General features: G+C 41.1%; 1 protein-coding gene across 1 annotated transcript in view; it reads right to left on the reverse strand.

The window, feature by feature from the left end:
- The window catches only part of LOC127444647 (nuclear factor of activated T-cells, cytoplasmic 3-like), a 137698-nt gene that overhangs the window by 45065 nt on the left and 65892 nt on the right, over positions 1 to 26741 (reverse strand). Inside the window, exons 4-6 of the mRNA XM_051704152.1 lie at positions 10085 to 10284; positions 9601 to 9773; positions 9276 to 9416 (exon numbers count right to left, since the gene is read on the reverse strand). Of these exons, the coding sequence (XP_051560112.1) occupies positions 9276 to 9416; positions 9601 to 9773; positions 10085 to 10284 (514 nt within the window). The remainder of the gene's footprint in view (positions 1 to 9275; positions 9417 to 9600; positions 9774 to 10084; positions 10285 to 26741) is intronic.

Genomic DNA, 26741 nt, shown 5'->3' on the forward strand with positions numbered 1-26741 from the left:
TCGTGAGTTTGAATCCAGGGTGTGCTGAGAGATTCCAGCCAAGTTTCCTAAGAAACCAAATTGGCCCGGTTGCTAGGGAGGGTAGAGTCACATGGGGTAACCTCCTCGTGGTCGCGATTAGGGGTTCTCATACTCAATAGTTGTGCGTGGATCGCGGAGAGTAGCATGAGCCTCCACATGCTGTGATTCTCCGGGATGTCATGCACAGTGAGCCACGTGATAAGATGTGCAGAATGACTGTCTCAGAAGCGGAGGCAACTGAGACTTGTCCTCTGCCACTCGGATTGAGGTGAGTAACCGTGCCACCACGAGGACCTACTAAGTAGTGGGAATTGGGCATTCCAAATTGGGAGAAAAGGGGATAACATTTTTTTTTTTAAATCCTCTAAAAGACATTCCTCAGCATTCTTGTTTCCTTTTTTTTTCACCAAAAGGTGTTACAGAAGCATTGCCTTTATTAACCCTAACCCTAAGCTATACAAAAAAGCGGGAATATGGAAAGTGCAGTGTTTGAGGACTGTAATGAAAAACATGAAGACACTGCTGTGAGCAGTTTTACTAATCACCTGGGTAGGGTTGAACCAGCTGTGCGTAAGTTCTCATGTAAGTTAAGACGTAAAGTTCACACTACGGGCTTAGTAACTACTAGTTAGTTTGTAACTAAGTCAGTGCTTAATTTGGTTGCACCACCTGTTCTTAAGGCAAGACTTAACTAGTAGGTCATAAGCTCTCCGTATAGTAATGCGTAGTCGCATAATATGACGTTTACCTGTATTGATCCAATAAGCAGCCTTCAAATTTGTACACAGATGTATTAAAAAGCCGTGAACTTCAATTTTATCTTGTTACGGTTGATGTTCAAACCTTGTTTACTCACGTAACTGTCAGCTGTAATAAATTATATCCCCATTGAAATACAAAGTAGATTTGATAAATAGTATATTTGCCCTGTGTAAATAACAATACATAGTAACTGTATCTAAAATAAATAAAGGGTAATAAATAAATACTATTACTACAGGCTGGAAAAATAGACATTTATTCATTTTAATATCCTATATATATTTTGAATGTGTTGAAACTTGACACCGGGCGACACACCCTGACAACTGCACCGTTAGATCGGTTTCATGCTGAAGAGCCACTTAAAAGTATGTTTTTTTCTCTCTCTCTCTCTCTCGTAAATGTAAATGAGTTTAAATGTCAACATTATACTGTATGTCAAAATGATTGATGCCTGTCATGCATAACATGAGCTCATTGATGTCAGAAAATATCAGTCTGCTTTTTAATTCCAACCGTTACTCCTGGTCTGAAGCTTCCGTAAATATTTAGTTTATACATAGGGTTACGTTCTACCTGAGTTTAATGGTGCAATGCTCAAATATTTAGTAGTGCGTAAATTGTGACTAAGTGCCCAATTGCACCACAACTAGGCTAAGTTTTAACATACGTACAGCTGGTGCAACCGGCCCCTGGTCTATTCTGCAGACTGTTGTTTTTGCACCAGGTTACTGTGTCTGCTGTGTAATGTCTCAACTTCCCTCTCTGTCAAAAGGTGTTTTGCTAATACGAGAATGACCTTCGATGCCTGTGACTTCAACAGTAGTAGAATTGCAGCACATGTTGACATTCAACACACACTAGAGAGACACCGGAGAGGGCCCTACATGCGGCGCATGAGGGCAGGTTCAAACAGGAACCAGACACCAAAGCCCGGTGACAAGCATATGCGCTTCCTTAATCCTTCCACCCAGAAACACGGCTGTTCTGTTATTATTGCTATTACAAACAAATTCTCAAGAAAAATAAACTTTTGGCAAAATCATATAAAGCCTTTATGTGTCATTATGTGGTATTAAATGTCCTGCTGGAAAGCGTGAACTAGTGTCATTTGAAACAGATGGTTAAAGTAACTCTTCACTTCCCCGTTATAATTTCCTGAATCATTAATTATAAAAACAAAACTTGTTTCCAGCTTTCCCAGGACTAATTTTTATTCATTATAAACATACTTAATCTTTTATATCTGCCAATTTTATTCTCTCACTCTAATCAAAATGAAATAATTAAACTAATGGGTAATGTGTAGAAAAAGGGTGTTACAATTACTTTTTAGGCAGGACTGAAAGACTGAAGGACTGAAAGAGTTAAATGAGTATGTGCAGAAGGATCACAACCTCTCTCACTTTCTGCTCACATGTCCACACAAAATAATGTAAATGTCTTTTAAATTAACTGCAATATTTATATTCCTGAATATGAGGGCAGCTCAACCTCAAAGTGAAATCTAGTTTTGTGGTTGTCCTGGTGATAAATAAACATGAATCATTTGTCTCTGCATTTGTATCCATCGTGTTTATTAAATACCCAATTCAACAACTCAAAAAGTAAGTTGCTAAGACCCAGGATCGCCACATGGGCCACACAGTCAGACACAACCTATTACATTACTGTAGATCAAATAAGTCATTCAATTAGATCAGATAGAATCTATCAAAATTAGCCCTGAAATGATCAGTCCCAATCCTCTCATCTGTCCTTGATTGCCCCCCGATGATAGAGTGGGTCCTAGGGACAAATGCCTCCCAGATGCACAGCCCCGTGCCAGTCCACAAAAGATCCGTCTTCTCCCTCTATCTACCCTTAGCAGCTTGGAGTGATTTGTGGATATAATTTTATGTATTCCAGACCTTAATCAGCCCTCAATTTTTACGCCAGCTTTGACATACTTTCCAGTCTACAGAAACTCTGACTGGTCTCAGCATGGTTAATCTTAGCGTCTGACCAATGTCATCTTTGATAAGGAATATGGACCTGTCTTACTCATATTATTGGAATACTTCATCCATGAATGTGGTATATGATCATGAATAAATAAAAAATCAAGTTTGAAATGTCCCTTTTAAGGGTGCACCCAGTAATTTCATTTTAGCCACGAAGAAATGAATCGCACTTTTGAGAAATATATTAAATTAATTTAATAGAATGTTTTTATTCTACATGGAGTGAGTCACCTCATGGAGACCACAAAATCACATGAACAGCTGAAAATTACTTCCTTTATCTCACAAGCCCAACTGTTAAAGGACTCTTTTGCTTGTACAATAAATATACTATGGCTGATAGTGAACAGCACATTTCTACAATGGCTTTGGTAACCGAAAACCTTTGGTATAGTGTAATGCTGCATTCACGCCCAAGGGTGTCAGTATAAAGTCCAAGACCACTGTTGTATCGGCTGGTGCAACACAAAGAAAAATTCTGGGTGCCCCTTTAAACACCACATTCTATTTGAATTAAACGCAACTGGAAAATCTAGATCACAACAACCTCCATCTTCACTGCCCTGCAAAGGTAAAATGCAGTAACAACACACTTGGTCAAAATTTAGTTTTTATTGAAATCAGGTCCCTATGATCTGTCCTGTGACTGAAAGGTTTGGGTCTACTATGCGTCTCCTATGTGATTTTATAATGCATAACTTTCTCAGTTTTCTCAGTTTCAGTGTTAAAATACTTACTGAGTTTTGGCTTTGCAGGGCAGTACAAACAGTGATGCAGAACACTGCTATCACAAATCATACAGACGCTGTTTGATGAGGTGCTAATCAAAAAGATATGAACTTTCCCTGAGCTGCTTGAGGCTAGATGTAAGAGCCAAATTTCCACCCTGCTTGTTCTAGCATCTCAGAACTTTCCATTTTTATACAACCCAACAAAAGCTTGGGCTAACACCATACAGGTTGCCTTTAGCACTTTTCTGTGGGCACGATTCACATTGTGCCAATTAGAGGAGAGGTGAGTAAAAAGGGTGTCTTTCTGTCTGAGTCAGTATGTGTGTTGTCTGGTGCTGGTTGCTGTCTGGTGGTAATGATAGACTGTCTCGGACAGTTCTGTTCAGTGTGAAAAATGTCTATTTGAGCTCAAAGTGAGACTCAAAGGATCAACACAAATCCATAAAGACAGAAAGCTGTTGAGGGCTTGTGATACAGTCTAACCCCAAAAAGTCAGTCTAATAAAGCCTCTTGAAAGTACAGTGACTGAATGCCGAGGCTTAAGTCTGACAGCCACATGGCAGCCAGGAGCGACAGAGCAACCTGCAATAACTGAGCTTCAGTAATTTGTCAGGTTGAGTAAAGGGACATAACACACCAAGACATATAGAGGAGTGAGAGAAAAAAAGTAAGAAATTTGTGGAAACACTTAACTTGAAGCCTCTATTTATAATGCATTCTAAAGGTATTCTTCATGCATTATTAAGCACATAATTCCTTATAATACACCTTACGCTGTACTGTATGTGAATCTGAATATTTTTAAAAATGTTATGAATTGTAAATAGGATTTAATCATTTAACATGGGAATTAAGTGCAGTTTATTTGTGGTTTCCCAGCGAATATGCTATTGATATATGCAATTACTTGTGATCAGCTAGATTCAATAAATGGCATATCATGTAATCAATTCAGTTCAAATGTTTTAATCAATTGAGAACCCTAATTATAACATTTAAATTCTTATATTATATGCAATGCATTGCAAAGTGTATTATGAAGTATTGTGGATACCTTCATAGAATATTAAGAATACATAAGTAATGCATTAGATATGCAGGCTTCAGTGATATCAAGTGTTTTCAAACAGTTTTTCTCTGGAGAAAAGGTGTATCTTGCACAAACAGTGAGCTATTAGTTGCTCTTTCTTGGAGGGAGTGAGCGTTCAGCAGTCTCCCTGCAAATGCAGCAGCCGTGCTGACCTCGGAGTCAACCTAACAGCAGATGCTGAGGATGCAGGTGATCTCTAGAGGATCAGTGACACTATACGGCCAACCATAAATCTACCCTGAGTGTGTCTGGAAAAGAGAGCATGTAAAGGGAAAAAAAAACAAGTGGGCAGCAGAGGAGTTCATAAGGTTAAGAGAATGAGGGAATGTATTTGTTTGTGTGCAAAAAGTTCTTGCACGTGTGTGCGTTTAATGAGTGAGTGCATTTGTGTGGATGTAGGTGTGTGCAGATTTGCTTGTATGTACTTCTGTCTTGTGCGTGTGCGATGGGAAGTGCAATAGTGTTTGTGAGTGTAGGTGTGTTCATGCTGAATTGTGCACACATGCGCACACACACACACACACACACACACACACACACACACACACACACACACACACACACACACACACACCATGTCCCCAGGGGAGAAGGGAAATCGTGGGAGGTCAAGATGCTGATAAAGCAAAGACAAATCACTTTGGTTTGATGAGCAACAATCAAATCCTGCTCTCAAATGAGAAGTGAGAAACCGATGCTCCCTCACATTTTACCCATCTCTCCAGTTTCACAAACCTAGATGAAACAGACTTTAACTACAAATAATCTTGTCGCTAAGAATAAGGCTGGTTTGGCTGCACTTAGGCAGAGGTTAGTGCAGGTATAATTGCTACCCTTGAGGGTAAGAGACACTGTTTCTTACAGAATTCAGCTCCTGCAGCGGAGATAAATGCCCCACCCCCCAACCTCTTTTATAATTATATGATTCTAATAGAAACTTGGTGATTATATTATGAAGTCAAAGTTAAAGTTCAAATGAACATTGCCAACACTAATTCAGTGAGTTTATTCAGTCAAGTATTCATCAGCACTTTGTGATGGGGCTCACTTTCCCTCATTAGTTTTTGGAACCCAGTCAACTTGAATTTTGAATATTATATCATTGTAATATAATACTGAATAATACTGTATTGTGCTACTACTACTACTACTACTACTACTACTACTACTACTAATAATAATAATAATAAGGGTTATTACTACAATAATACATTACAGAAATATATCAAAATTGTATTATTAATAACTAATAATAAGTATATTATTATTATTATAATTATTACAAAAGTTTTTCTCTAATAATTTATTAAATTGTACTTGTACATTGCTATGGGATCTGATTAATGCTGCAGGAACTTTCGGTGTGAAGTCATGTCAACAATAGCTTTTGAATGAGTGCCTTATTCCAAATATGGTGAAATGCTCTCATCTCTGCTTCTGTCCACAAAAACCTGGTCTCATAGGGTTATTTTAGATTTGTATAGTAACTTGCAGTTGCCAATTAAAGTGAATTTAGAGTGCTGTGCACGAGCAGCATGTTGTGCGTGCAGACTGTTTGATTAAAATCACAGCCCTTTGCAGTTTAATATTCACACAAATTCATATCTCGTTTTTTATTTTATTTCGATGGATCATTTAGCCCTTCACACTGCAATTGAAAAACATGTTGCTTTTGCGTCATTTCGTGGCACCCGCTCTTTTTATCTCATCACATTAAATTCAGACTGGAAGCTCACAACTTGGGTATCATTCTTTTGCCGTGGTGCCGGAGATTCACTAGCGGCAGAGCGCCGCTGCTGAAAAGCGATGCAGGAAACTCTGTTAAGAGAGGTGAGGTGGCAATATTTGCTCACAGTGAAAAATTAAGACAACTGTGGTGCATACTCAGCTGTGCTCGCAGAGCTTGCAGCAACCTGTTAAATGGAATTAGTTCTAGCCAAACATAAAGGATTAGGGACTGGATGTTTAAGGGATAAGTACAGTCAGCTGGACATTATTGCAAAATAAATCTGACACCAACAGCTTCTAATGCAGCTCATCTCATATGTTTTATAATTTGCAATAATGACCGAAAGAATGTGCATTAGCTTATTACACTGCTACTTACCAAATAACTAATGGACATGGAATTATTGATTTGAAATACTGAAAATAGTTTATTATGTGAGAGGAAAGAGACCACAGAGTGATACGAAAGACATGAAACAAGCACAGCAAGGTTGGAAATCAGTTGCCTGGGATACAGGATATGAAAATATATATAGTCTGGTGGGCAAAAAAGTTTTATTTTGTACCCTGCTAGTATATATTTGACCATACAATGCCAAAATTGATCAATCAAAATCAGGTATTCTGGAGAGTTGCATTATCAGCAATATAAATTTATGTAGAAAAGTAGGGATGTGCACGGTAACCGTTTTTTAATATTCAGTTAACTGTGAGGGTTCACAGGTGTTTTTCGGTTTTTCATTGGGACTCTGTAAAAAAGCCCATTTATTGCAAAAGATATGCATCGAACACTACTCAAAATATGCTTATGAGCTTCAGTAGCACAATACATACAGAAGATCTTCAAATGATAAAATCACTCAGATTAAAGTCGAACAAAAATAATCAAACTGTCACTGCCTGCAACATGTATTCTTAACAAAGGTAAAATCCATATTTTATCTACTAAACTTGATTTTTGCTCTGCCTGGACAGGTTCACATTTCCATGAGGCAGCAGACACTGGCATTGTCATGTATATGGAGTTACACTGCTGCGGTTTAGCCTCTTTGTGATGCTTTGATTTTTAAATTGTTTAGCATTTAACTTGTGGAATTATTGTCTACACATCAGTACAAAAGGGGAAAAAAAAAGTGCTGAAAATTTGCCAGGTGAAATACATTCTGGAATCATGTGTAACATTTACATGAGGTCATGCAGTGCAGTGACTGAAACAGAATGCAGGTGTCTTGAGATAAGGGCTGGGTATTGATACAGATTTCCCGATTAAATTCGATTCCGATTCACAAGCTCTCGATTCATTTCGATTCCGATTTTGATTAGATTCAATATCGATTAATATGGGCATATTTCAGTTATAATGTCCCTTGTGTTTACATACGAAAGAAATTATCTCACAGCTAATGCTGTTACTTATACAGGAGACCTTTTCACTAGATACATTAGGAACATTTTTATTTTACTAATTATATTTAATATTTTGGTCACATTTTGGCTTTTTAAAAATGAACAAATAAATGTATTCAATCAATAAATAAAATATTTTTGTAACATATTTATTGTTAAATTGCATAATTTATACTATTTACAAGTATTTACACTGATTTGTTGAACACATGCTAATACAGTATTAGAACACATGCTAATACTGTCTCTTTAACAAAAAAATGCATTTCTGTAAACAGTCTTTAAATGAGCACGTTAACTAGAGATGACTCGAATGGCTTTACCTCATCTGTGCGATGCATGATTAGAATTAAATGGGTTTTTTTTGTAGTTGTTTTTGATCAACAACTGACTGTAAAGAACAGAAAGGGTATTAAAACAGACCATATTCAATGACAAATGGGTTGCGTGGATCTCGTCTTTGGACTCACATTACACGGAACAACTTTTACTCTCAACACACTCTGACAGCATCTCGCTGCTGAACACTTCACAACTAAACTACACAATTACTAGTGAGTGAAATATGAACATTTACCAGCCAGTTGCCAATAGGGCTGAAACTATTAGCTGACATTATCGACAACGTCTAAAATAAAAAATTGCAGACAAAAATGTTTGTTGTCGAATAATCGTTTAATCTCATTTAACGTAACATGAGATCAGATATGAAACTAATGATGGCGCGTGAGAGCAGCACTGCAGCTCGCGCCTGACTGAGAAGATAAAACACAGCTCACAGTCCAGATCCACTCCAAACTTTCCAAACAGCTTCAGGTGATGTAGATCGCGAAGTATGAGGAAATTAAAAAAAAAAATAAAATAACTAAATACCGAAGCACTCTCGTTGTGAAATACAGTGGAGCTGGAGCTGCGGTTCCACTGAAGCAAAACTTGCATATCAAACTAATCGTTAGTTGCAGCCCTAGTTGCCAAATATATTCACTTTATTCGCATAGTGTGAAATTTGGTTGCAAATGCGAGTGATTTCCTCTCATTGCAGTAGAGGGTTGCGCATTGAGTGAAAGATCGATTTTGGGATTTAAGAATCGATATTGAGATCGTTCAAATGAAGATCACGATTAATCAGAAAAACAATATTTTTACCCACCCCTCCTTTAGATGCGTTTATAAATATTAAAGTTCTTTTAAACTTGCGACTGTATAAAAATGCAGCGGCCCTGCGCGAGATGCTGAAAAAAAGTTAGATGCGCCACAAAGGTCAAAGACATCTGTCCAGAGTGTATTCAGTTAAAAAACAATTGGAAAACAGCACAGATGCATGGAAAAACACATGTGAACAGCCCCTAACTCGACTGAAACCCGACAGTTTGTCAGGTCCTGTCAGGCTCAGGTAGGGCTGAAGACCGCTATTACACGTGTAAAATAACCGAATATTGATTTTGGTATCGAATACAGGCGTGTCAAACGGTAAAACGAATTTTGACTATACGTGCACATCCATAGGATAAAGTAGCAAGAAGTAGTTCTTACCAGGACCTTTCTCCAGAAAGATGACCTTTGACTCAGGGAAGATGTTGGAGCCAGTGATGACCATTTCCTCTCCTCCACTCACAGGGCAGCTGCTAATACTGGCCTTCTCAACCTGAGGTAACTCCTGTGCCGAGCGCTGGGCTATAAAATCACACACACACACACACACACACACACACACACACACACACACACACACACACACACACACACACACACACAAACACACACACAAGACGATGCAGTTTACATTCACTATCCAGTGTTCATTTAAAGGTGTGTTTATATGAGTGTGTAAAATCTTTAATCTGTGTGTAAAACCTACAGCACTCCACTGGAATAGAAGCAGCCTGCAGTGAGACCACTTTTCCATTGGGTTGTGGGATGTGAATCCGGAACACCACACGAACCCGAGTGTTTTTCCGGCCAATATCCGTCTCTCCTTTCCTCAGCTCGATGTCTGAGTTCCTCAACTTCAGTATTCCAGCACAATCAATACTGATAAATATAGCAGGAGATAAAAAAATTTTGTTTGTTATTTTTTTGGGATAAATGCTCTTTTCACCTAATAAAAATGTATAGTATTGCACATTTAAAGCTTAAATATAAATTAAAATGAATAACAAACAAAAATGTCTATGCAAGTCTACAATTTTTGGAGTACAAGCTGTGGTTATTATATATTTATTATATTAAAAATAACTGCCTCTCAAACATACATGTTGTAGAGTGATTACATGTCTGTTTGTGTGTGAAAGGGTCTGAGAGAATCAGGAATGATGTTGAAGTAAAGTGTTAGTGGCACGTACCTGGCAGACATACTGTTTTCAGGAAGGAGAGGAATCTCTAGAACCTTCGTGCTGGCGATGATAATTTCCTGGCTTGCTGTTGCGACAGTTTTCCCTGTAATGCGGTGAACCTGGTAAAAAGCGTGCGGCCTCAAATAACGATCATCTGCTGTTCCAATGAACATCTGCAGGTTTACTGGCTTCTCATTGTAGCCAATGAGCTGTCAGAAAAGGGAGACATGGAGAACGATTCATGATCAGTCTTTACATCCAAGAAAAAAGTTCCATTGTTGCATGATGAGAAAAGATTAATATCATTTTTAATGTCATCTCACATTCTGATTCTACACAAAACTGCTATGCTTACTTTCAGACTACCTTCCTTACATAACACATTGCATATAAAAGGTTGTATTAATCTTAAAAGTATTGGACATCTACCAAGACAAATGGTAATGGTAATTTGCATTACAATAATTTTCCACTACGCATTTCCATCAGAAGAATCCTGCACGTGTGCAATTACTTCTCAGTGGACATTAATATGAGACATTAGTCCACTTTTTCCAAGACTAATCCAAAACACACTATAGCTATTAATTAAAATCCAGACAAGAACATAAAAGACACGTTTTCAAGCCACGAGTAAGAAAAAACCCCCCGCAGAAACAGAATTGAAAGAAAAAAAAAATGGGCAGGAAGAAAAGTGAGAAAAGAAAAACAGAATCATGAAAGACATTCAATTTGTTCTGCTAAAATGGATGCATAAACAAGACTTATAACATCTGAAAATGGAAATGGAACCTGAAACCCATTAAAACATTTAATAATTAGATGTAACACATCATTCTGTGAGGTTGTTGAAGCCCTTTCCAGAACAAAAAGCTTTCACAGAGGCTTTTTCCTTCCTGCTGCTGCATACCAGGGTATCCTATGCAAACCTCAGCCAATGACTGTGACACAGGGAGCCAGTGTGGCAGCACACTGCCCTGCCCAACACTATGTTTGCATGTTTGATCTGCCATTAAGCTTCCCAGACAGGTGAGGAGTTCCCAAACGAAGGGAAGCTTTTCCGATGACATGGGCATGTGGGTGTTACCCAGGTTGAGCACACAAGCTCCTAACAATCTCTCTACTGTTGCAATGTTATGGTTGGCAAATTCTGTGACCCAATGCAGCAAAAGAGAGAGAGAGAGAGAGAGAGAGAGAGAGAGAGAGAGAGAGAGAGAGAGAGAGAGAAAATGAGGGCTAGAGAGGAAGTGAGGAAAAAAAGGAAAGGACTCATTCACAGGTAATGGAAAGTCCAAGCCAACCACAGCACAACAATTTAGAAAAACATTATTTTATATCACATAGAGACAAGACTCAAGAACAGAGCCAGATATATGTGTGTAAAGGGAAAAGAGAAAAAAGATAATGAGGAAAAGGGGAGACTAGGGGTCAGGGTAGAAGGAAGACTCTGTACTAGGAAGACTGCAGGATTTCATTTCGGTGTATGCTCAGAAACCCGACCACTCACACCCACCACCCCCTTAATGGATAGATATACAAAATCATGGCATAAAAAAAAATAAAAAAAACACATAAATGATATTTCTAATATATAATACATTTATTTTAGCCAAACAGGAAAAATAAAGTTGCTTGAGAACCTCTGCAGCATGTCAAAATATATGGTTGATTGTTACGGAAGCAATCTAGTTTTGTCGCATCGCAACTCTCTAGTTTACACTTTGGAGCGCAGAGATCGGGAATCAGCTGAACGAGAATTATACAGAAATAGGAGGTCACGTGACGCCATGCAAGAAGCAGACGTGTGAGCGACAAGCTCTGCGCACTTTGCTAAATTTTTAATTATTTTCATGTTATAATCTGGTGAAATTTGATACACCCAGTTACACATTTGCTCTTTGAGGCAAAACATGGAAAAGAAGATGCAATGTAAATGGGTTGGGGCACCCCATAAAAAGAAGGAAGGTTATTACTTTTCTTAAACGTAAGAAATATGATATAGTGTTTCTTCAAGAAACACATCTCTCCCCGCAGGAAGCTGAAAAATTTGGGAAGATATGGGGGATGTTTTTTTTAGTGCTGGCTCAAGTAAGAGCAAGGGAGTCATTATATTGATTAATAAACATCTACAAAACAGACTAAAGATAAATTAGGGAGAGTCATTATTGTTTTAGCTGAAATTCAAAGGCAAAGGTTGATTTGGGCTAATATTTACGCACCTAACGCTGATGATCAGGGCTTTTTTATAGATCTTGAAGGGATGCTGCAAACCGCTGGCACCCCTCATGATATAATATTGGGAGGAGATTTTATGATGGACTCAGTCCTTGATCATAGTGAAGCAAAAGTGTGCAAACCCCCTAGAGTAACACTGACACTTCACAGGATGTGTAAAAATCTTGGTCTTACGGATATTTGGAGACTTTTGAACCCATCTGGTAGGGACCATACATTTTTTTCATCAGTCCATAAGATTTATTCTAGAATAGATTTTTTTTTATATCCAAATCCCTCATTTCATCTGTTGTTGATTGCTCAATTGGAAATATCTTAGTCTCAGATCATGCCCTGGTGAGTTTAGAGGTGTTGCCATATACAGAGAAAAAGAAATCATATAGTTGGCGCCTTAATGTATCCCTTTTGCAAAATCCTGATTTCCAACAAATGTTAAAGACTGAAATCAATGTTTATATGGAGACCAACTGGTCCTCAGTATCCTCTGTGGGCGTGGCTTGGGAGGCACTTAAGGCGGTTCTTAGGGGTCGGATCATACAGTATGCCTCATTCATCAACAAATCCAAAGCACAAGAACTCGTGGAACTGGAAGGGAATATTAAAAGTGCAGAGGCAGAGCTGAAGCGCCGTATGTCAGCTGATGGCCTCAGAGAATTGACCCGATTGAAATACAGATATAATACTATTTTGTCGCGGAAAGTGGAGTTTTGGTTATTCAGGGCAAGACAGTCATACTTTGAGTCGGGTGACAAAGCAGGGAAGCTTTTTGCCAGATATATAAAGCAGAGAGAGTCTCTTTCTATCATTCCCTCAGTGAAATCTGCTGGTGGTGAAATTTTTACCTCAGCCATTGATATTAATAATGCCTTTAAAGAGTTCTATCTTGATCTTTATAGTTCCACGTCTACTGATGAAGATATTAGAAACTTTGCAAAAAAAAACTCTCTTAATTCTGAGATAACCTTTGAGGAGCTTGACGAGGTAATTAAGTCCCTAACTACTGGCAAGGCTCCGGGGACAGATGTTTTTGCCACAGAATTTTTTAGATCCTATGCTACAAAACTGGCTCCACTTTTGTTAGAAGTTTATACTGAATCATTAAAGAATAGAAAGCTTCCTCCAACCATGACACAAGCCCGGATCAGTCTGATTCTTAAAAAGGACAAAGATCCAAGCGAGTGTAAAAGTTACCATCCAATCTCCCTGATCCAACTAGATGTAGAAATAGTGTCAAAAATTTTGGCTAACCAATTAAGTAAGGTTATGACATGTCTTATACATATAGATCAGGTGGGATTTACTCGGGCCGTAGCTCTTCTGATAACATCAGGCGTCTCATCAATATCATGTGGTCAGTAGCGAATGATCAATCTCCGGTCGCTGCCATCTCACTTGACGCCAAAAAGGCGTTTGATATGGTAGAATGGGATTAATTTCAGATTATTTTACTCTGGATGGGGCACTCGGCAGGGCTGCACTCTTTCCCCTTTATAGTTCTGTCTTGCCCTTGAACCATTAGCAGCCGCGATAAGGGGGGAGGATGATTTTCCAGGGGTGGTGGCGGGAGGTGTGGCGCATAAGCTTCTGCTTTACGCAGATGATATTTTATTATTTGTCTCTGAACCTACTAGATCTATGCCTTGCCTCCACAGAATTATTAATTCCTTTTCCAAGTTCTCAGGATACAAAGTTAATTGGTCTAAATCCGAAGCTTTGGCTCTGACAGCGTACTGTCCAATAAAGGCTTTCCAGCCGGGCACCTTCCAATGGCCCAAACAGGGCATTAAGTATTAAGGTATTTTATTCCCAGCAAATTTGTCTGATTTAGTTAGTGTTAATTTCGACCCTTTAATAAAAAGATTTTCGAGCGATGTGGGCAGGTGGGCTTCATTACATTTATCGATGATTGGGAAGGTTAATGTTATTAAAATGAATTGTATTCAAAAATTATCTACCTGCTACAACCTCTCCCTGTAGATGTCCCCCTCTCTTATTTCAAGCAATTTGATAGCATAGCGAAGTACTTCATTTGGAATGGTAAATGTCCCAGATTGCATTTTAATAAGTTACATAGGCCGATTGACAAAGCAGGGCTAGGCCTACCCAAGATTTTGTTTTATTACTATGTGTTCAGTCTCAGACATTTGGCTCATTGGTCACTTCCACCTGAGAGAGCCCCTCCCTGGTTTGTTACTGAACAGGCAGTTCTTGCCCCTATTTCGCCGTTACAAAGCATCTCTATTAAACTAATTGGAAAAATTAAGTTACACCCTGTTATTTCGCATTTACACTCGGTATGGACTAAAGTGTCCAGATTGTTTAAATTGGACACTTATTTAAATGTTGCCTCGAGCATATGGCAGAACCCAAGATTATGTATTGGCAAGTCCCCTTTCTGCTGGCCAGAGTGGATTGTGAGGGGGGTTGCTACACTCGGTGACCTATATGAAAGTGGAGTGTTGAGATCGTTTCAAAACTTGGTCCAACATTTTGGGATCCCCAGCCCTCAGTTTTATAGATATTTACAATTGCGCCACCTGCTTTGTACTATTTTTGGGAGTAGCACACACACCCCTAAGGAGGCAGATGCTTTGGGAGAGGTGATTGAGGCTTTTGGAAAAGGTCATGAGGCATCAGTGTACTACTCCCTGTTAATTCAGAGTATGGGGGATGGAGCTTTAACTTCTATTAAGAGATTATGGGAGAAAGATTTGAATTTGGTATTGGAGGATGGAGTGTGGGCTAAGATTCTGAAAAATGTCAAGTCTGTATCTAGAGATGCAAGGGTTCGCCTTATTCAGTTCAAGATTTTACATAGATTCTATTGGACCCCCTCTAGACTGTATAGGCTTGGTCTTAAAGACACACCTACCTGCTGGCGATGCCAATCGGAGGATGGAGATATAACCCATGTTTTTTGGGGGTGCGTTAAGATCCAAGGGTTTTGGTTGAGAATTCAGAATTTTGTATATGATGTCTTGGGCACTCAGGTTTCGTTTTGCCCCAGACCCTGTATTTTGGGAGATGGGGCAGTAATAAATGTGGAGAATAAACATGTGGAGGTTTGGGTCCTAACCTGTATTATGGTCGCCAGGCAGGTGATTTTGAGGGGTTGGAAGTCGGTTGGAGCACCCCCGTTTCAGGAGTGGTGCTCGGAGATGGGGAGACTGGCAGCCTTAGAAGAGGGGTCTTATAGAAGACTAGGGAATCCGGATTTGTTTGTAAGAAAATGGGGTGGATATTTAGCATTCTTGGAGGGTTCTCGGGTGGAATAGTGGAGAGAGAGGGGTAATTGTCAGTGTGTGTAATTTTTATATTTGTATATATATGTATTTTTTTTCTCTCTTTTTTCCTCTTTTAGTTGTTTGGTTTTTGTTTTTGTATTCTTTTATATGTGTTCATCTAAGACCACAGGGATGTTTGTTGAGGTTTGGGGTGGGGTTGGGGTTGGGGAGGAGGAGGGGTGGTAGTGGGTGTTAAAAGTTGATTTTGTGTATTTATAATTATGTTTTGTTTTTCTGTGTTTTAATAAATAAAAAAAATGTATCATAAAAAAAGAAATAATAACACCAATAAGTAAGTAATCATGGTACACACAGTGCATACAGCCATACAGCTGTACTGCCGTTGCTGACTCAGACGGTGGTGGGATTTGGTTTGTGCGATTGCCCAGACAGCATGGTGTTATGACATTTGGAGAAATAGGTACCTGAGAAAATTATTAAACCAAAAGGCCATGTTTTGTTTCAAAATATTGACTATATTTTTGTAGCAAATTACATGGTGGAAAAAAAAAATTCACTTTCTAAAAAACTCTAAATGGAACATTATAGATAACTATTCGGGGAAGCCTTGCCTCATTTTCTCTTTAATGCTGTTCCATTAAGCACTCCTGCAAGCATTATAAGATGAACAGGTCTCTGCAGAGAGAGAGAGAGAGAGAGAGAGAGAGAGAGAGAGAGAGACATCCAGGCACAGGGGTCAGGGCTGAATATAGAGTACTCTTTGTTAGGTGTGCTCTGAGTCAGGACAGACAGGCAGTAGAGGATTCAGGAGCAGAGGCCATGTTGTTCTAAGAGCTGAAGAAGGTGGAGGGCTCAACTGAGATGAACCATGACCCCCCAACATCATGCAATCATGGGATTTATTACAGCCGTGGGACTCCTGCTACCCCTGGTAACAGCTCCAAACTCTCCTGGACAACTCATTTTCATTGTGTGTAAGGACAAGCAAAACAAGCCTGTGGTGTGTGTTTGTGTGAAAAGTGGGCTGCCAGGTACAAATAAGGCAACACACACTTTCTAGACTCCAGCTGAGATAAGTGCTTTTTTTCATCATCATCATTATCTTTATCCTCATCATGATCAATCTAATAAAACCTCAAACTCTGGACAATGCCTCGATTGTTATTTGCTTTTATTGTCGCAACCTTTATTAGACAAACTGACATTAAAGGGATAGTTCACCCAAAAATGAACATTCTCTCATCATTTTCTAACCCTCATGCCATCCCAGTTGTGTATGACTTTCTTTCTTCTGCAGAACACAAATTATGATTTTTACAACAATATCTCAGCTCTGTAGGTCCATACAATGCAAGTGAATGGTTGCCAAAATGTTGACGCTCCAAAACACACATAAAGGCATCATAAAAGTAATCTATACAACGCAAGTGTTTTAATTCATATCTTCAGAAGTGTGATAGATGTGGGTGAGAAAATATTTAAGTCCTTTTTTGCTAGAAATTCTTCTCCCTGCCCAGTAGGTGGCGATATGCATGAAGAATGTGAATCACCAAAAACACAAGAAGAAGAATGTAAAAGTAAAGTGGAGATTGACTGAGCAGGGAGGAGAATTTTTTGTAAAAAAGGACTTCATTATTAATCTGTTTATCACCCACACCTATCATATTAGATGTATAAACATGTATTTTGAAAGAGGGAAGTCTAATAACCATAAAACATGTTGTCCAAGCATCATGAGAACAATAAGTACATCCATGCCGGCATTGGTGGGGACAGGGAGTCAGAGTCAAACAATGGGTTCTGGGTCAAGTTAGAGAGTTTTAACATATGCAACATAATGTTAGTCCAGTGAAGAGAATATCTAATTTTCTCTACAACCCTCTATGATCATGTTAGAGAAAGAATCGTCATTGGCTAGTACATTTTTGTTTTTACTTGGCAGACTTTTGATGACATGTAAGCATAATGTAACTAAAAAATATATTAAGCAAACTGAGAGAGGGGGCGTCTTCATATATATTCACGCAATATAGTGTATTGTAATTTTTTTTAAATATATTTTGCTTTATGATTTTAGTCACACTTTAGCTTTTTAAAAATGTACAAATTTCACATTCTATCAATTTATATGATGTCATGAAATCGCATTTTTAATAATGATACAAGCTGTTGTCACGGTTTGAAATTTCGTACACATTTTTAACAAAACAATTCACAAGGTACGAACTTAATGAAAATTAGGGGTCACGATTGTGAAATTTGGCTGACAATTAATTGTCAAACAAATAATTGCGATTATGACGATTAATTGCCTGTTTTAGGTGTTTCACGAATATGACGATTAATTACCATACAAACTCACTATGTGTGCTTCATGCACACAACAAAGTCATTTATACAAATTTAGCTTGGGTCATATAATAAAATAAGGGTAAATGATTTCCTTTTCAGGCTTCAAAAACGTATGAATGACAGTCAAATATAAAAGTATAAAATTTAAAATAATTAAAATAATATTTTAATTATCAAAATATGTCTAAATAACTAAAATATATCTCTCTTATTTGTCCGATTTACTTTTGATCATCCATTGGACTTTTTCAATGTTTTGTTTTCTTTTGCTTCTTTTGTAACCCAGCCAACCTGTAAAGCTATTATATTATATTACATTACATTACATTACATTACATTACATTATATTATATTATATTATATTATATTATATTATGCAATAGTAAAATATTTCTGCCTTAAATTCTTCACTTTCACACATTATTTTTAGGCTCTCTGATTAACTCACAAGCCCTTATTTCTCATGAAGGAAGACTTTGAGATTCTGTTTCTTGCATTTTATCATCTCCACAGAAATAGAGCAGGACATCTCCTCTGTCTCACTGCGTGTTATTAACACTGCGTGAATAAACCCACAATGACTACGGACATTTGCCATTACATGGGCGTTAAGTGAAACTGGAGCGCTTTGCGTTCACAAAATTAATTTTGCATACATCTTGTTTATATTTCGCGGGAGTTTGGCGCAAGCCTCTGTAGACGGTGTGCACATCAGAGCGCTTGAGAAGTGGTTAATCTTCACATGCTCTCAAGAGAGCTGCTCTTGTGACGTCCGCGGTACGGTTCCCTGAGATGCTCTGAGTTCAACTGAATGAGACATAAGTGCTTTTTCCTGCACGCTCATGAAACAGCATGCAGGGAAAGACGAAGCTGAATCCAGCTTCTTAATCAACTGCTTTTTATTCAGTAAAAGGGCCTCGGTGCTTCAACACTACACAACTCTATCACTGGCGAGTGAAATGTTAATATTTACTTGCCAGTGGCTAATAACAGACGTTTTTTTGGTCACATAGCGCGAAATTTACTCGCATATGCGAGTGATTTACTCGCAATGTAGAGGGCTGCTCTAAAATTCCTTTATCCAGTGTGCATGAGAAGGTGGGTGAGGACTTTTCCTGTTCAGTAAAATTAGACACCTTGCAAGCAATGTTAGAAAAGCAAAAAAATTTGTAAAGTAAGAGGGCAGTGAGTGACCGATGGGCATTACCCCAAACAGGCCCACAACAGGTAATGGTGGAATATCTGCAGAGGTGATGGCTAAAAGAGATTCAAATAGAAAGAGAGGGCTGGGCAGGTCCACAACATATGAGTTAGTGTGGCTGGTCCTAAGTGACACCTATCACACTCCATGGTTGGAATATTCAGAGCAAGTCTGCTTTTAGACCAGTAAACACTATGAACCACCTTGCATTGTAGAAGCCCATGACGTGCACAAATAGACTAGGAGTGAACCCTGTCCAGAAGTGTTTCAATATTGAGGTCTTGGGACCAGCTGGTGTGCAAATTGTCAAGGGGTAAAGACTGCAAAGTAGAAAATGTACTGACTAGCTTAGAAATTGAGCCTTTAGCACAAAGTCAACCTCAAGAATAATGTCAATTGCAGAAGAAGGTGGCGCATTGGGGAAATTAGCAAAATTTTTACGAACAAAATCTCGTATTTGTAAATATCTGAACAAATGGTTTCTAGGAATGTTGTGGTTAACTGGTCAAATGAAGCAAAGGTACCATCAATGTAAAGATCAGCTACAGAAAAGAAACCCTGATCCCTCCAGGAGGCATATGCACCATCCATAATAGAGGGGAGGAACAAAGGATTAGAATGTATGGGGGATGACAGGGGGATGACCTGGAAGCCATAATGGCGCAAAATCTGAGTCCAGACTTTAAGACTATTTTTCACTATTACGTTATCTGTGTACTTCAGTGGGGAGAGTGTAATCGGGAAACACAAAAGAGCATTCAAAGTGGAAGATTTGCATGAAGCATTCTTAATGCTTAACCATGACAGGGGGATGTCTAATTTATTCGAATTAATCCAATGCAGCGTAGAGTGCATATTCGGTGCCCAGTAGTAAAATAGAAAATTAGGGAGGGCCAAACCACCCAAATATTTTGTTTTCTGCAGGATGCCTTTTCGGATCCTTGGAGTCTTTCTATTCCATATGAATTGAGAAAAAAGACTTTGGAATAAAAATAAGGATATGTTGTTAAAATATTAAGATTTGGGGAGATTCATCTTAATGCATTTAATACTACCGGCCAAGGACAGGGGAAGAAGAGACCAATGGCGAAAATCTTGAGTAAAATGGCCGAGCAGCGGGGAAAAATTATGCTCAAATAATTCTGCAAAGCTTTTTGTCAAATGTATACCCAAATATTTGAAGCTATGTGAAGATGCTTTGAAAGGCAGTGAAGACAGGGGGTATTCTGTGGCAGCACTATTAATAGGCATTAATTCACTTTTATTCATATTTAACTTATAGCCTAAACTTTGACCAAACTCTGTCAGCAAGACTAGCACCAGGAGAATAGAGTTGGCCAGATCAGAGACATACAGCAAAAGGTCGTCTGCATATAAAGACAATTTGACAAAGACGCCAGCCATCATGCTGGATCTGAGGGCCACTGCCAAAGGTTCAATAGCTACAGCGAACAGCAGCAGGGAGAGCGAGCAACCTTGCCTTGTCCCTTGACCAAGAGGGAAATACTTTGAATAATGATTATTTGTGCGCACACAAGCTAGGGGAGATGTATACAATTGCCTGATCCTAGATATAAATTGGTCACCAAATCCAAATCTCATCAAAGCATAAAACAAGTAATCCCACTCAACTCTATCGAATGCCTTTTCAGCATCCATAGAGATGACTAACTCTGGAGTCTTTTTTTGGGAGGATGAATAGAGGATTTTCAAAAGACATCTAATATTGTGGAAAGAATGCCTGTCTTTGATCAAATCTGTCTGATATGTTGAAATAATAGTTGATAAAATCGGTTCCAATCGCCATGCTAATACTTTGGCTAGCAGTTTCACATCTGTGCAGAGTAAAGAAATTGGACAGTAATTACTACACCGGAGAGGGTCTTTGTCTATTTTAGGAATAAGGGAAATAATAGCCTGACGTAAGGTTTGGGGGAGGATGCCAGATTTGTATAACTCATTAAACATATTTAATAAAACAGGGGACAGTTTATCTGAGAATATCTTAAAAAATTCTGCAGGGAAGCCATCTGGGCCTGGGCACTTTCCATTCTGCATCAGGTTCAGTGTAGTCTTAATTTCATCTAAATTAAGGGGTTCTACCAGTTTGGAGGCCGAATCAAAATCGATAAGAGGAATATCAAGGGAGTCGAAAAAACTGTCATAATGAGCCTCATCAGCTGTACTCTCAGAAGTATATAAAGAGATGTATAATCCCTAAACTGGTCATTAATGTTAAGGGGGTTGATTGTAGGGCCGGTAGGGGTAGAAATTTGAGTAATATGATGCAAGGAGGAGGCATAGCTGGTGTGCGAGCAATTTACTTGATTTATCACCAAATTCATAATAGTTACAGCTGGACTTGTGTAGGGCTTCAATTGCTTCATTCGTTGCTAGCAAATCGAACTCGGCTTTAGTTGTAAGAAGTTTATTAAAGAGATCTGAGCTGGGTGAATCTACAGCACTGGATTGAAGCTCTGCCAGAGTTCTAGATAAAGCAGAGTTCCTCTCAGTTGCCTTTTTTCTGTGATAGGTTGAATAAGATATAATTTCTCCTCTCAAAAAGGCCTTGCATGTTTCCCATATTATAACAGCTGAAATATCTGGGGAAACGAAGTAAAAATATCAATACGATCATTAATAACATTTACAAAATCTGTGTCATTAAGTAATAAAGAATTGAAACGCCAAGGAGGCCTAGAGGATAACCCACCAGGAAGTGAAAAGTCCACTATAACTGCAGCATGATCTGAGATTACTATAGGGTTGTAGATGCAGGCACAAACGAGTGGAAGCAGCTCATTGTCAAAAAGAAAATAATAAATCTGAGAGAAGTTATGGTGAACAGGGGAGAAAACTGTTTTGCATTAGAACTGAAAAAGCGGCAGACATCAGAAACTGCATATTGTTCCATAAACAGCTGAATTGTTTTGGAGGATTTAGATTATACTCTGGGTTTAGAAGAAGAGCAGTTTAGAAGACGATCTAAACAACAGTTGAAATCCCCACCTAGAATAAATTGGCTAGAGTTTAAATCAGGGAGCGAGAAAAAAACATTATTGAAAAAAGACTCATTATCCCAATTAGGTCTTTATACGTTGGCCAGGACCAAATGAACTCTGTTAATCTGACCTGTAAAAATAGTAAAGCACCCATTAGGGTCTGAAATGACCTTGGAGATGGAAAATGGCACTGACTAATGAGAATAGCCACACCCCGCGACTTGCTAGGGAAAGTGGAGTGGTAAAGCTGGCCTACCCAGCCCCTTTTAATCTTTAGGTGGTCTGCTGGCCTAATAAAATCTACTTTGGCATTTAAATGTTTCAAGTGATTAAGAATTTTATTACACTGGTGTGCCTAAGTGCATCACTAGATGGTGTTATGTTGCTCATTGAAGACATAAAATTCTATTATAAAAATGAACATACTCCGATGTGACCACCCCCCAGCAACCGGCATCCTTTGCTTGTAACATATGAGGACGCAAAATGAGATGATGAAGATTGCACCCAATAAATGACAAGTATAAGTGAAGAAAAAAAATAAAAGAAAACCCCCCCACATAAATCCACCCCTAAACCCTGTTCCCAGTGCAGACACAAAGGCACTTTACAATTTTAACCAGCAAATTTCTTAACTCCTAGCTCTCCCTATATTGGGCTACATAACGTCTTGGTTACTGATGTAACCTCTGATCCCTGATGGAGGGAACGAGATGTTGTGTCAGTGTAGTGACACTAGGGGTTCGCTCTTGAGAGCCCCAATCACCTTTGATTTATTCAGAAAAGGTCAATGAATATTGGCGAGTGGAATTTGCATGCCGCTCTCCGCGCCGGACATACGGATATAAAAGGAGATGCTGTGCACCACTCATTCAGATTTGTGCTGAGGAGCCGAGAGAGAGCCCTGGCCATGTCAGCGGTCGGTTCAGCGCCACGGCAGAAGGGACACAATGTCTCATTCCCTCCATCGGGAACAGAGGTTACATCAGTAACCAAGACGTTCCCTGTCTGTCACTTGCTCGACGTTGTGTTGATGTAGTGACACTAGGGGTTCCTATACAAAATGCCACAGGCGCTGAACCATGTCACGTAGTACGGAGTGAGCGTACCTCACAGTGTGCGCTCGACCACATCGTGACCTTCCAGCGAGTTAAATAAGGTGCCTCCCTGGTCCCGTTAAGGGTGGGAGAAGGCACTTACCCGAGGAGGCTACAGGCAGTGGCCTTTCCTGATTTTTATATTAAGCAATTTCCTGCCGAGCACCTGATAGAATAGCGCTGGTAAAGTGCTCTTCCCTCTCCAGGAGGGAGAGTACTATGGAGACCACATCCTACCAGAGAGAGGTTAACACGTGGAGAATACCTCACATGGACTTACTGACCGGGAAGTTCACATATGGAACGAAACCCCTGGGGAGGGCCCTGTCTATGGAGAGGGTACATAGCCACAGTGGCTGAGGCAGAGCGAAGCTCTGTCGAGGGGAAGACACAGGGTTCACCGAGGGGAAACTAAACAGTGGAAATACATCATACAGGATTACTGAGGGGGGAATCACCACGTATGCAGCACTGAGCCCAAGTACACGGGCTCACCTGAAAAGGACCATACCATGAGTACCGGGCCTGGCGGCGTTACTCCTCCACTGAGTTCGACACTGGACAGTGCTTAAGAAATCGAGAAGGCATCCAGTGTTCACCAGTTGCAGGGAACTGTTGTGGACAAGATAGTGCACATTATCACCTCAAAAGGGGAAATGCGCTAATGCAAGTGATACACCCAACCGGCTGCCCTACCTTACCTGTTGGTACCCCGTAACACTTGGGCCGAAACCGTTTCTATGCGGAGGTTGTAGAACCTCACAAATGTATTGGGTGTAGCCCAACCCGTTGCTCTGCATATGTCTGTTAGTGAGGCGCCATTCACCAGTGCCCAGGAAGCCGCAACACCTATGGTGGAATGCGCCCAAACTCCCAAGGGGCACGGCAGGTCTTGTGATTGGTAAGCCAAAGATATGGCATCCACAATCCAATGGGCCAGCCTCTGTTTTGAGACAGCCTTCCCCTTCTGCTGTCCTCCAAAACTGACAAAGAGCTGCTCCGAGCGTCTAAAGCTCTGCGTGCGGTCCAGATAGATGTGCAGGGCATGAACTGGACAAAGCAATGACAAGGCCGGGTCTTCCCCCTCTGAAGGGAGCGCTTGCAGATTCACCACCTGATCCCGAAAGGGAGTGGTGGGAACTTTGGGCACATAACCGGGCCAGGGTCTCAAGATCACGTGAGAGTGTCCCGGCCCGAACTCCAGGCATTCACTGGTGACAGAGAGTGCCTGCAGGTCCCCAACCCTCTTGATAGAGGTTAGCGCCACCAGGAGGGCTGTCTTCAGTGACAGAGTGCTGAGCTCGGCCTGTTCCAGGGGCTCAAAGGGGGCTCTCTGTAAGGCCGGTAGAACCACAGAGAGATTCCAAGAGGGAATCTGGCGCGGTCTAGGAGGATTCATTCTCCTCACGCCCTTGAGGAACCTGGTGATCAGGTCATGCTGCCATGAGGGTCTCCCCTCCGGGAAGAACACCAGTTTGTGAAGAGACGCCACTTCAGTGCATACAGCTGCCTCGTGGAGGGGGCTCTGGCCTGAGTGATCGTGTCTATCACTGCTGGCAGAAGGCCTGCTAGGTCTTCCACGTCCCATCCAGGAGCCAGACGTGGAGGTTCCAGAGGTCTGGTTGCGGGTGCCGGAGCGTGCCCTGCCCCTGAGTGAGAAGGTCCCAACTCAGGGGAATACGCCAGGGAGGGGCTACTGCCAGGAGCATCGGGTCTGAGAACCAAGTCCGGTTGGCCAGTACGGCGCAACCATCAGGACTTGCTCCCATCCTCCCTGACTTTGCACAATGTCTGTGCAACGAGGCTCACTGGGGGAAATGCGTACTTGCGCAGCCCCCAAGGCCAGCTGTGTGCCAAGGCATCCGTGCCGAGGGGAGCCTTGGACAGGGAGTACCAAAGGGGGGACTCCCCGAATCTCTCCCAAATTAGTTGGACTGCGTGGGGGTGGAGTCGCCACTCTCCGCGGAGCGTTACCTGTCGTGAGAGCGCATCTGCTGCACGATTGAGGACTCCTGGGACATGAGTGGCTCTCAGAGAGGGCAAGTTGTGACATGCAACGTGAGCGTATGCCACCCTGGTGGTTTATGTATGCCACGGTCACTGTGTTGTCTGTCCAGACGGTCGAAGCCTCCGCAGGGCCAGCAACTCTAGGCAGTTGATGTGCCATTGCAGAGGGGCCCATCCAGAGCCCTGATACTCCCTGCCCATTGCACATGGCACACCAGCCCGAATTCGAGGCATCCGTCATGACCACGACGCACCTCGAGACCTGCTCTAAGGGAACCCCTGCCAGTAGAAATGCCAGATCTGACCAAGGGCTGAAGGTGTGGTGGCACCTTGGCGTTTTAGTCACACGCTGGGTGCCGTGGCACCATGCCCACCTTGGGACTCGAGTCTGTAGCCGGTGATGGAGCGGTCTCATATGCATTAACCTGAGAGGCAGTACCACCGCCGAGGATGCCATGTGCCCCAGGAGCCTCTGAAATTGTTTCAGTGGCACTGCTGTCCTCCACCTGAAGGTTTTCAGACAGGCCATCACTGACTGTGCACGGTCGTTCATAAGGCATGCCATCATGGTGACCGAGTCCAACTCCATACTGAGAAAAGAGATGCTCTGCACAGGGGAGAGCTTGCTCTTTTCCCAGTTGACCTGAAGCCCCAGTCGGTCGAGGTGCTGAAGCACGAGGTCCCTGTGCGCACACAATAGATCTCACGAGTGAGCTAGTATCAGCCAGTCATCAAGATAATTGAGGATGCGAATGCCCTTCTCCCTTAGCAGGGCCAGGGCAGCCTCTGCGACTTTGGTAAAGACGCGAGGAGACAGGGACAGACTGAAAGGGAGGACCTTGTACTGGTACGCTCGTCCCTGAAAGGCAAACCGAAGAAAGGTCTGTGTCGAGGAAGGATCGATACATGAAATTATGCGTCCTTCAGGTCGATGGCCACGAACCAATCCTGATGTTGTACTGATGCCAGGATGTGCTTCTGCGACAACATCTTGAATGGAAGCCTGTGTAAGGCCCTGTTCAAGGCGCGCAGATACAGAATGGAGCGCAACCCACCCCCTCTCTTGGGCACGATAAAGTAAGGGCTGTAAAAGCCCTTGTGCGTCTCGGCTAAGGGGACGGGCTCTATCGCTCCCTTCACCAGAATGGTGGCGACCTCCGCTCGAAGGACCGAGGCATCCTTGCCTCGCACCATGGTGGAGAGGACACCACTGAACCTGGGTGGCCGTCTGGTGAACTGGATCGTGTAGCCGAGACAGATTGTCCTGATGAGCCATCACAATGGGCTGGAAAGTGTTAACCAGGCTCCCAGCCTCTGCACTAATGGCACCAGGGGGACGATTGATTTGATCATTTACGATTGGGTGGGTGGTTCGTGGTGAGTCAAAGCAGACGGCCCACTGGGAAGAATGTCCGGGGGATGCATGCTGCTCCACCAGCCCACAACAGTGGCTGGGGCGGGCGAGCAGCCCCGAGAACCGCCGAACTTACCTGATTGCCGGCTTCCTTTCAACAGAGAACAAGGGAA

The sequence above is a fragment of the Myxocyprinus asiaticus genome, chromosome 1 (genome assembly GCF_019703515.2).
Source record: "Myxocyprinus asiaticus isolate MX2 ecotype Aquarium Trade chromosome 1, UBuf_Myxa_2, whole genome shotgun sequence".
Classification (NCBI taxonomy): Eukaryota; Metazoa; Chordata; class Actinopteri; order Cypriniformes; family Catostomidae; genus Myxocyprinus; species Myxocyprinus asiaticus.